Source organism: Chelonoidis abingdonii, chromosome 5, assembly GCF_003597395.2.
Source record: "Chelonoidis abingdonii isolate Lonesome George chromosome 5, CheloAbing_2.0, whole genome shotgun sequence".
Taxonomy (NCBI): Eukaryota; Metazoa; Chordata; order Testudines; family Testudinidae; genus Chelonoidis; species Chelonoidis abingdonii.
This window is the reverse complement of record NC_133773.1, coordinates 3,825,393-3,837,920: the sequence shown is the minus strand read 5'-3', so window position 1 is coordinate 3,837,920 and position 12,528 is coordinate 3,825,393. Positions and strand designations below refer to the sequence as shown.

Sequence of the window (12,528 nt, the reverse complement as noted above, 5' to 3'; positions counted from 1 at the left end):
AGGGACCATTTAATTGTGGTGTAGATATTCAGGCTTTGCTGAAGCTTGAGCTCTGGGACCCATCCCCCTTGCAGAATCTTAGCGTCCAGGCTCCAGCCTGAGCATTGGCACCACAATTAAACAGCCTTTTAGCGTATGCCCTGAAAGCTGGAGTCAGTGGCACAGGCCAACTACAGGTTTTTACACTGCAGTATAGACATGCCCTGAAATTCCTCCTGCAGATCGTAACCCAGGAATAGCTTTTCTGTGCACACAGAGCCATGCTGGGTAAGAGAGGAGGAAGATTATTCTACATGTCCACATGAAAAAAAACAAATGGTTAAAGTAACAAAAACTGGAGACATCTCTTTTGCACCGGCTAGCTCAGCCAGCCAGGACATGGGCTTTGCTAAGCTAATGAGGCCTGAGATAATGAAGCAAGAACCAAAGATTTTAAATCATTTTGTTTATTTTTCACTCCAAACCAATGAAGCTTCAAGAAACCAAGCTGTTTGGATGAGATGAACAGATGCTGCTGCTGGTTTTTTGGACATCTCTATGATTTTTTCTACACACATTCATAGATTACAAAAACAGAAGAATCTGATTATTATCTGGAGTGTCATAGAAAAGGAAGTTTGTAAAAGTGGCACCAAGAAGAAAAATCATGATTCTGCAAGTCTATTTAGTTTTTTGGCTGCCACATTACAGATCTGTTTGCAAGCACCAGAAATTCACCACCTTTCAACGGAGCGTCACCAGCTCTTCTGCTGAAGTTGGGTGAATGGCAACCGTCTCATCAAAGCTGGCCTTTGTTGCTCCCATTTTGACTGCTACAGCAAAACCTTGCAGCATTTCGTCGCATCCTAGGCCCTGCATGTGTAGTCCCACCACCTTCAAACAATAAGAAACTTCATTTATTAAAGATGAGCAGGTAACGACAGTCATCACTGCACCCCAGCTACAGAATCTTCATCACCCTGATCACTCATTGGCAGAGGGGAAGCGACTGCTGACCCAGTTGACAGCCTTTTAAATAACAAATCTACATATGCTTAGATGTTCAAAAACATTGTTAATGTAGAGTTATGGTTCCCCAGTGCTGTTTCCAGCCTGCGGAAAGCAGCTTGCTTCAGAATGTGGAAAGTGGCTAACGTAAGCCTCTGAAAACCAGCAAATACAAAAAGTTAAGGTCCCTGGCATCCCCCCAACACAACCATAACGTGGGTCAGCATGGATATGGCAAAGGTTAAACTACCAGGAAAGTAGAGGGTTCTCCATCTCTTGAAATGGTCAAATCAAGACTGGATGCCTGTCTCAAAAATATTTTTGCCAAACACATATTAGGCCCAATACAGGTATAAGTGGATGAAATTCTATGGCCTGTGTTATACATGAGGTCAAACTAGACGGGCATAATGGACCCCTCCAACCTTAAATTCTGTAAGTAGATATGACGAAGGACTAAGACCGTGCCATTGTTTGTGTTGTGTTCTATAGATCTGAATTCTAGCAAATCTGCATACCCTGCCCAGGTATGTTCACTGTGTTAGTTGCAACTGTACCGAATGGTGGAGGGATTGGCTGGAGCCACTTGGCAAAGCTGACTGATATGATTAGAAGAGTGTGTACCTTGAAGGATCAAAGATAATTTTACCACTCAATTCCGTAGGTTATGTCAGCAGAAATGCACTAAAGAAAGTTACTTACCTTTGTAACTGAAGGTTCTTCTAGATCAGAAGTGGGCAAACTATGGCCTGCAGGCCAAATCTGGCTCGTAGGACCGTCCTGCCCAGCCCGAGCTCCCGGCCAGGGAGGCTAGCCCCCGGCCCCTCCCCTGCTGTCCCTCCTCCCCTAAAGCCACGCCACACACGGGCAGCACTGTGGCCCGCCACTTCTGCAGGGCAGTGTGGCGGCATGGCTGGCTCCGGCTAGGCTGCGAGCTCCTCCTGCTCTGAGTGGCATGGTAAGGGACCGGGGAGCCAGGGGTTGGATAGCAGGTGGTGTCCTGGGAGGGGTCCCAGGAGGGGGTGGTCAGGGGACAAGGAGCTGTGGGGGAGGGTTTGGATGGGTCAGGAATTTTGAAGGGAGGCAGTCAGGGGTGGGAAATGGGAGGGGGTGGATGGGGGCAGGGGCCAGGCTGTTTGGGGAGGCACAGCCTTCCTACCCGGCTCTCCATACAGTTTTGCAACCCCAATGTGGCTCTCGGGCCAAAAAGTTTGCCCACCCCTGTTCTACATGTATAGTCCCCATCTGTATTCCATTGTGATTGCACATGAACTCCATCTGTCTGGACTGAAAGAATTCTTGAAAGCACCGTCCACTGGTCTGTGCATGTGCCTCTAACCATGGATATAAAGGGCAGAGCAGACCATTGTTTTTCCTGCCGCAAACAGAAAAATGACCGAAGCAGAGGGGAAGGAGGGTGCATAGTGGAATACAAATAGGGGCCACACATCTTGAAGGACCTCCAATTACAAGGGCAAGTAACTATTTTGTCATCTTTGAGTGCTGGTACCTATGTAAATTCCACTGTGGATGACTGACACACAGTACTTAAGTAGGAGGAGGGTAAGAGGATGCAGGCAGCGGAGCCATTTGAAGGATCAGCATCCCAAAGGATGTGTCAGCACAGGAGTCCTGAACTGAAGCCTGATGTCTTGAAAATGCATGGACAGAACTCAATGTAGCTGCTCTGCAAATGTCCAGTAGAGGTACTTCTTGGAGTGATGGTACTGATGTTGGTTGTGCACTTGTAGAATGAGCCCTAACCCCGTGAGAGGAACTCATATTAGATAACTTGAAGCAGTGTAAGATACAGGCCAATATCCATTTAAAGACACTCAGAGGATATAGTCTGACCTCTGTTATAAACAGATGGTTAAGGGTTAACGCCTCTTTTACCTGTAAAGGGTTAAAAAGTTCACCTAGCCTAGCTAACACCTGACCAGAGGAACCAATGGGGGAACAAGATGTTTCAAGAGGAAGGAGGGAAGTTTTTCCTTTGTTTAGAGTTTCAGTTTCAGCGGATGAAAAAGATCAAGGAACCAGCCTCTGATGAGAGTATAAGTTTTAGAAAGGAATAATAGGTTTATTCTTTGTGCCTGTCTTATGCAAATTGAGGTAGAATCGAATTACGTATTTGAGTATTTTTTTGTGTAACTAAATTTGTGCCAGGGAACTCCTCTGTGTTTGAATCTGTTGTCTGTGAGAGTACTCCCAGAGGGTTCTCTTTTACCTTTCTTTTCTTTAATTAAAAGCCTTTTTTTCTTAATACCTGATTGATTTTTCCTTGTTTTTCAGATACAAATGGATTGGATCTGGACTAACAAGGGACTGGTGGGGGGAAAGGAGTGGAAATGGTTAATTTCTCCTTGTTTTAAGATCCAAGGGGCTTGGATCTGGGTTCACCAGGAAATTGGTGAAGTCCCTCAAGACTACCCAGGGAAAAAGGGGGTACTTGGGGATGGTGGTAGTGGTGATACCAGATCTAAGTTAGTAATTAAGCTTAGAAGTGTCCATGCAGGTCCCCACATCTGTACCCTAAAGTTCAGAGTGGGGAAGGAACCTTGACAACCTCGAACTCTTTTCACTCAGCAATAAGCAATCTGGGAGATTTTCTGGTTGGTTTTGTTTTTGTACATAAAAGGCTAGGGCTTGATGTACATCAAGAAAATGAAGTCTCCTCTTTTTTTCAGATGTGTGTGGTTTTGGGAAGAAACACAGATATATGAATTGACTGGTCCAAGTGAAATGTTGAAATTATCTTGGGGGTGAATTTAGGGTGTAAATGCAATGAAACCATGGATCTATGGAATATGGTGTAAGGTGGATATGCCAGAAGCTCTTTGACCTCACACACCATTCTGGCTGAGTTGATGGCCACCAGGAATGCAACCTTCAAGGACAGGAGAGACCATGAAACATGTAGATAGTGGTTTGAAGGGAGGCTTAGTGTGCACTGAAAGAACAAGATTTAAGTCCCATTAGGTTGTAGGTTTCCTTACTGGTGGAAAAATTCTGATTAGACCCTTCCAGAATCTGGTAGGTAGTGGGTGAACAAAGACTGAGTAACCATCTGAAGCTTTGTGTTACACACCGTTTGCTGCCAGGTGGACCCATACAGACCTGATGGAAAAATCTATGGGTTTTGAATGAAAGATGATAGTCCAGAATAATAGGAGTACCTTAACCTTAGAGGCTGCAGGGAAGTTTTTGTTGAGCCCAGAGAGAGAAATGCTTTCATTTGGTTGTGTAGCATTTTCTAGTGGAATCTTTTCTATCATTAGTAAGAACACTTTGCACAGCTTCAGAACAAGAACCGTTCATGCATGTCAAGATATGTATCCCATAATATCCTGCAGAACTGAGGTAATCTTTGGTACTAGACAATCCAAAACCTCTCAAAAACAAAACACTTTAATTCTATGTCTTGGTACAGGGTGGCAGGTGCTTTCATGGGCAACTAGTTTGGAATGTAGTATCCAAAACAGGGAGAAGGAAAGGTACCCTGGTACCAGAAGAACAAGGTAAAAAGCTGATTGGATGACTTGTGCGCTTTCAATTTTGTTATAAATATAGGTAGGGTTTGGGTATTTTTGGGAGGAGAGGGGTATTTCAAAAACATTTTCTGTGTAAGGGACACTGCACATTGCAAGAGAACAGTTTCCCAGAAGGAGTGGTAAGTATATCTCCTTTTCATATTGTACTATTTTGTCTTTAGACAATAAATTGGGTAAACTTGCTTGTTTGGTCTCAAGCATTTTTAATCTCCCCTCTCCTCTGCAGCCTTAAGTCCCTCTCTCCTCATTTCTCCACTCCTCCACCCTAATATCCCTCTCAAGAGGCATTCACATGTCTAACCCTCCCCCGCCCACCACCAAAGACTGATTACATCCCCTTCCCGCCCAAAAATAACATTGCCATCCAGGCCTCAAATTGTAGTAACCTTCAGCCACTTAATCCAAAAGTCCCTTTGTTTTAGGTGAGGGGTGGTGATGACTTGGTCCTTAGTTATGTTACCTGAAGGGTGAGTTCACAGCCATCAAGAGGGTCTGTGAACCATCCAGTCATTAGTATCTTTCAGTTTAACACTACAAGACATAAGGAGGAAATCAGTTTTGGGGGCTGGCCAGTAACTCGAGAAAACCAGTGGCCAAATAATCCCAAATGTGGATCGACACCACTATATCTCCCACCCCATGAGGCACATAACATTTCAAAGCAATCAGTGTCACCATTCAGATTTTACAGCACTTAGAAAAGTCGAGCTTTAAAGCATATAGAATGGAGGGAATGGAAACCCTCTAGCTGTTTTTCTGTATTGGTGCATGTCTAGTGTAAAAATGTCCATTTTCTTAAATATCATTCCCAATTTTGGTCCCTCAAAAATGTAGTGAGTGCCATGCACTACCTTGGGTAAAACTCAAGAGACAAACTATTTAATATCTAGAGCCCTGCGCAGATACACAAATATGCATCTGCATCCGATCTGCAAAAATTATCTACGGATAGCCATGGATGTGCAGGGCTCTACACTGAGGGGTGGACTGAGGTACCACCCCCCCCCCAACCCACTGAGGGAGAGATGTGCCTGCAGCTGTGGGGAGCCATCACGGACCCTCTACCTGCTGCAGGCACGAGGCCTGAGCAGCCCCCCTCCCTAGCATCGCAGCCCCCCGCCCAGGGCAGGTGGAGGGACCCAGACTCCCTGTCCTGGCTCCATCTGGGGAGGGGGGCAGCTCAGAGCCACAGCCCAGTCACGATAAGACAGGCAGGCAGCTGTGCAGAGCCGCAATGGACCCTCCACCTGCCTTAGTCATGCCGTGGTTCCTCACAGCTGCCTGCCTGCTCTTACCATCAGAGCCCTGCATGGATACAAAATTTGTATCCCCATCCACGCTGGCATCCAGAGAAATGGTCCACGGATCTCCATGAATTTGCAGGGCTCTACTGATCTCTAGCTTTGAGCAAAAAAAATTCCACTTGATAACTTTTAAGTGGCTATTTTTGGGGAGGGGTGTTTATACCTCTGGAACCCCTTGCTCATATGACTCCGAATTTGGGTCACTAAGCCTACCCTGCATGTTCCGAGGCACTCCAAATTTCAAATCTACCCAGGCACACGGACCTTAGAGGACTTAGAAAGCTCACTCTTTAAACAGACATCACAATGTAACCTTAAATGGTGGTGCTCCCATGCCACTATAACATTCATATTATACATGGAACTTGCAACAACCTCTATAAGAGGCTGCTTAAAACTTTCCATTATAGAAGATTCTTTTGACCTCTTGTTAAAGTTGTACATAATCAAATTTGTTTTTACCTTTCTCCTTAAAAAACTAGGAAATGACCTATAAAAAACTTGTTAGAGGAACATTATTTAGGTTACAAAATCAAGCACTTGAAAGTTAGCAAATGGCAAATCCCCTTTGACACATGCATTACGATGTCTTTAATTTCATTGTCACAAGCTATTTTTTCCACATTACACCTGCTTCATTCAGTACCAAGGCTGGGCCGAATTAAGGTCATGGAGTCACAGGGTCTGGTCTATGCCCCCGCCTGTAAGTACTCTCCTAGGAGTGATCCTTTAAAGTGTGCTGGGCTTCAGGGATCCACACAATTCCACCAGGGCAGGACCATGGCCACCAAGACAGGGCCTTCGGTACCAGCTAACCCTCTTTCTCTGTGGCTCCCTGCAGCGAATCCAACCAAGCTAGACTGCTGCAGGTGTGTACTGTAGCCCTTCAGGGCAGAATGCTGTCAGTGAGTATTCACAGCAATACAGGCAGCCTTTTCACAAACCACCACCATTTATTAGTCACCTGGCATACAGAACCTGAATGTCCTCAGGTTAGCAAAGTGAGGCAGAAGCCAAGCCATAGTCCACTCAGGTCAAATCAGTGCCCATCGTCAGCCAGCCACGCTGTGACGGACTCCATCTCTTGCTCCCTTCCTTCCCTTGTCTCCCTGGTTTGGACTCAAGTCTTCCCCCCGCCCCGAAAAATAAATAAATAAAAAAGCCCACCCCTTCTGGCAGTCATATGATACTTTGTTCTCCAGTTCAGTTCTCAAGTCCTACCTGCTGGTGTTTCCTGCTGTTAAGCTGAGTGCTCAGTCACTGGCTATTGATTTGGGTTGGTTTGAGCCAGTTCTTTAATGAGTGTATTTATTCCCTCCAGATAGCAAGGTCTCACACACACACACACACACACACCCCTCCTACCCTGATCCAGGAGCAGTTGTTAACCCTTCTGCACCCACTGGATAGCAATGCAACATTCAGATGGAAACAGGCATGCCAAGGATTCATACATATATTACAGAAAATTTTCCACTTTTCACAGTTTGACTTTGCAATTTGAATAATGTTTTTAACGTGTGTTTGTATGTAATATTTAATGTAAAGTATTCTTTTTAGAAAGGCAATTTATGTCTATGAACAAAAACACTGTAATGGAAGAGCTGGAATTAAATATGCAAAGTCAGTTATTTTACCTTTAGCTAAATAGACTTGGATAACAGCAGAATACAAGCTGCTGCATTTTCCTGAACATTTTAGCTATGAGTTCTTGTTTCGTTTTGCTCACCTTCTCTTCTTTGCCGGTACAAACCAGTTTCATGACACACTTAGTTTTTCTTTGAGTTACAGCATGATACATGGGGGTAAAAGAGGTGGTGTAGATCTTCACATTCTCTCTTCCATATGTAGAAATGGCTTCCTCTGAAACGCACAAAAGAGACATTTGACTCCACAAAACAAAACTGTTACACAGGCTGCAGGGACTAAGGGCTAGTTTACACTACTGCGCCACCTCAACACAGTGGTCAATAGTAGCTGTGGAGTCGGCACTGGGGGCGGGGGCAGCGCACGGAGACCCCCTGCCCCCATCAGAGGCCGCAGGGACGTGCCGGCCACTTCCAGTAGCGGCGCAGAGCCAGGGCAGGCAGGCAGCCTGCCTTAGCCCTGCTGCACCGCCAGACTTTTAGTGCCTAAAATCTCCCAGTTTGGCTTCGGTAGCCTCCGGGAGATTTAGCCCGATTCTGGGAGACTCCTGGAGAAACCAGAAGGGTTGGCAACCCTACCTCCTTCAAAATGGCTGTCATAACCTTTCACTATAAATGGGACTGAAGTACCAGATGGCTTCAGTTGGTGGCCATTTTGAGAAGGAAGTCTCTCTCTGTTCTCAGTGGGACTGGGTGTCTGCCTGCTCATAGCCTAGACTCCAGGCCTACCTCTCTCCTGAAGGCAGCTGTGGCATCAGTCTCACTGAGAACAATGGGAGATGGTGGCCCACTTGAAAAGAGTTAGTTCTTTGTGACAGTTAAGCTTTCAATTATGAAAAACAGCAAAAACTGACCTTTAATCCTAAATATATTCAAAAAACTACCCACTGTGTCAGATCTACTCAGATAAACCATGATTGAGGGAGAAACAGGGAAGTTCCCGAGGCAGGGGAATTTGGAGTAGGGGTGCCAGAGGCAGAGGAATGTGCGAGTGGTGAAAGGTTGCGTGTGTGAAGGGTTATGCATGTAGGTGCAGAGGAAAACCGGGGACCTGTCTAGAGGAACACAGGAGGTCGGGGGAACTGCAATATACAATCCACCTCCTTTGCACAGCTCTGACAAAACAGAGGAGCTGTAACCCAGTTTATCTGGCCTGTAAATCTGGCTGATTTGTGCTGTTCTTGAATAGGATAAAGGGTACCGGTGAACCTAGCTATTTAAGGTATAAAAAATTTAAAAGTGATTTAAGATTGATACTTCATCCTTTCATCTCATTAGAAATATCCCAGAGTAACATTCCTGTGAACTGTTCATGTATGAAAATTTTCATTGAAGACTCCAAAAAAGGAAATTCCCAGACAAAAACCTACAATGAGATGCAGTTACGGTGGAGAGTACAACTGGGTAATTTAGGGTAAACTAAACTATTCACCCTAAGTGCCCATGTATTCACACCCTACACGCTACTGCAAAATGTTGCTGTACAACATATACCTTGTAAGGCATCATCTGAAAACTAATAGCTCTCTGGTCATTAATATCATTGTAAAACGCAGGTATTAACTTCATATGTGAAGCTATGAATTCCCCCTGTATAATGTTACTAGAACAGCTTTAAGAAGACAGCCTGACCTAGGCCAAGGTGATAAACTGATTTGCCCTAGATAAAGGAATGTGGTTTACCTCAGTTTACATATTAGCTGTAAAAAAAACTATCAAGCAGACCAGCAGGGTTTATCTTGAGCCTGAACTCAAGCGTCAGAGAATTATCATAGCTCCACCTAGGCCAGTTAAACATAGGAGAACAGTCCCCCCAGGAGGCCTTCCTAACTTGGAGAACAAAGAATAGAGAGTATCAGAGGGGTAGCCGTGTTAGTCTGGATCTGTAAAAGCAGCAGAGAATCCTGTGGCACCTTATAGACTAACAGACGTTTTGGAGCATGAGCTTTCGTGGGTGAATACCCACTTCGTCAGACGCAGGTAGTGGAAATTTCCAGGGGCAGGTATATATATGCTAGCAAGCAAGCTAGAGATAACGAGGTTAGTTCAGTCAGGGAGGGTGAGGCCCTGTTCTAGCAACAGGGCATCACCCTCCCTGACTGAACTAACCTCGTTATCTCTAGCTTGCTTGCTAGCATATATATACCTGCCCCTGGAAATTTCCACTACCTGCGTCTGACGAAGTGGGTATTCACCCACGAAAGCTCACGCTCCAAAACGTCTGTTAGTCTATAAGGTGCCACAGGATTCTCTGCTGCTTTTAAAGAATAGAGAGACCCTTTAGGTGAAAGATCCAATTGAACACATGGGAAACCAACATCTTGTCTTCCGTGGAAGGTCCTCCGGACTGAGAGAGACAATCAGGGGTGAAAGTAGTTTAAAGGACTTACCTGTATGCTGGAGTCCTGAGTGGAGTGTGGCCTCAAAGGGAAGAGGCGGAGGATTTCAGGATTTAAAGGTCCTGGGGCTCTGGCTGTGGCTGGGAGGCTCAGGGCATTTAAATCACCCCAAAGCTACCAGCTGCAGAGGTGGCTGGAAGCCCCAGGGCTCAGGGGTGAATTAAAGGGCCCGGGACTCCAGCCACCGCAGAGCTCTAGGCCCTTTAAATCACCGCGGGAGCCCTGCTGCTGCTACCCCAGGGAAACAGGGCTCGGGCTAGGGCTGGGGTAGCGGCTGCAGGGCTGTGGAAGCGATTTAAAGGGCTTGGGGCTCCAGCCACTGCGGGGAGCCCCAGACCCTTTAAATCCCCAGCGGAGCCTGGCTCCCCACAGAGGCTGGAGCTCCAGCAGCAGGGCTCAGTTGGGGATTTAAAGGGCCCAGTGCTCTTGCCACTGGGGTAACAGCGGCAGGGCTCCGGCAGTGATTTAAAGGGCCCAGCGCTGGGGTAGCGGTCGCAGGGCTCCATCAGCGATTTAAAGTGCCAGAGGCTCTGGCTGCTGTGGGAAGCCCCGGGCCCTTTAAAGCGCCACCAGAACTCCGGTAGCTGGGTTCGGGCGGCGCTTTAAAGGGCCCAGGGCTCCCTGCAGGGGCTGGAGCTCTGGGACCTTTAAATCCCTGCTGATCCGGTCTGGCATGGCGTACCAGCTCTTGCCAGTAAGCCATACCGGACCGTACCAGCTAACTTTCACCTCTGGAGACAGTCAGCCATGCTGGACCAAAAGTAATGGGTGAATAAAACCATCTTAAACAGAGACTGTGCCTTGCTAGGTAAGTTTTAGACTTTTAGATGTATGTATATTTTCATTTTTATTTGCTTGCAACTATCTCTATTTTATTTCTTTTACTTGGCATCACATTACTTGCATCTTGTTGTTAATTAAGTTGTTTTATTTTAATCTAAACCAACCCAGTGCTGTGTCTGAAGTAATTGTTCACTCCAACTAATGTAGCAAGCTGCTGGGTACTGTCTCTTTAAAGGAACAAACAAACCTTATTATTTATCAAAGTGGTTCAGGAGAGGGCTGGAGATATCAAGGCAGATGGTTCTGGGGAAACTTGGGACTGGAAGTGTCCTGAGATCACCTTGCCAGGTACAACTACAGCTGGTGGAAACCAGGGTGAGGCTGTTGCTTTGTGGCAGGCTGCTGGGGCAGAAGCGTTGGAGCAAGGCTGCACAGCACACAGACACTCAGGGGACCCCATATGTTTGTCTGCTGACTGTGTGTGTCCAGCCTATGAGCCACAACAGAAGAGCATTTAAGGCACCACCCATGGTTACAGTGCAGGAGGTGACAACCCCTTATTGGTCTGGATTGCAATCCAAATATGACCATAACTATCCCCAAACCAAGCAGTGTCAATGCAGGAAGTCACAGTTAAAGTTACAAATAAACAAAACCAAACATGTTAAGGTAAGAAATGTAGTTAAGGACACTCCAACAACCATAACCCTGCTCTGTCAGACTCATCCAGCAACCCATGTGATTAAAACTCACTGAAATCTTGTGCACAGGCTACTTCTGAAGATTTTTGTAAGACGATTAATAGTCTTGTCTCCTATAACTTAGAAGTTTTTCTTTCAGCAGAAACCTTAACTCTGCCCTGTAGTGACACCATGCAAAAGCCATTCAGCTATGATTAAGGCACTTTAGTGTTTGTGGACCTAGATGAAATTAAACCGATTTTGAAAGAATATTAGATTTTGCAACTTCCCCACTCACCCCGATGGTGTTATTACTGGGCAGACTTAAGGTTGTTTGGGTTCCCTAACTATATTTTAATACCTAAGGTTAAACTTAAAAACAAATTCAAACAGGCTTATCAATGAATCTCCTGGTTTGGGGATAGGTAAATTGTAGTATCTCTTACATTACTGATAGGCACTTTCAATGTGTTTTTTGTCTGGAAACACATAAGTCAGCCTGACTAATATTAGGTAAGGACAAATGAACCCCAACTGTTTAAGAACAATTCCTTCCCAAGGGAAGTAGTAATAAATATGGATCTCTTATATTGGGCTTAGCATGTTCAAAGCACTTTACAAACACTAACTTAATAACAGGGTGGATAACTACCAAAGATTTACATGATTTTAAAAATTCAAAAAAGCTGGATTTAAATCAGATTTTTTAAAAATTGAATACAAGTGTTTTTTTTAAATAAACCTATTGAAAATTAAATTTGGAATTATAACATCATGTATTAAGGCCTAAACTTATTATTTTTACACTTAGTTTAAATTATGTTAGTAGATTATAATATTAAGCAGTACATGTTTGCTGCAATGTTTTAAAGAAAGTCAAACCACTATACTGATGGAAATCACTAGCTAAAGCACCTGGAACCAAAGCTAACCCATCTTTTGATAGCAGTGACTCCTTCCGCAGGTTCACAAAAAATATTTTCTTCTTTCAATTTACTCAGCTAGTTCAGCTGATGACTAGTTCAGTCAAAGTTAAGAAACCAGCTGGAAGCTGCAAAGAAGGAAAGCCTGTTTTCCTCTTCCAATCTATGAATATAAACTAAGTGCGAGGGGATAAGATCTATTAGTTCAAAATAGATAAAAAAAAGAGTGACCAGAATCAATCAGTTTAATCA

General features: G+C 44.9%; 1 protein-coding gene across 1 annotated transcript in view; it reads right to left on the bottom strand.

Annotated features, from left to right (window-relative positions):
* Window positions 1-430: 430 nt before the first annotated feature.
* GSR (glutathione-disulfide reductase) overlaps window positions 431-12,528 on the bottom strand; it is a 40,542-nt gene continuing 28,444 nt past the window's right edge. The window contains 2 exon segments of the mRNA XM_075066053.1: window positions 431-873; window positions 7,575-7,708. Of these exon segments, the coding sequence (XP_074922154.1) occupies window positions 724-873; window positions 7,575-7,708 (284 nt within the window). The 3' untranslated portion in view covers window positions 431-723.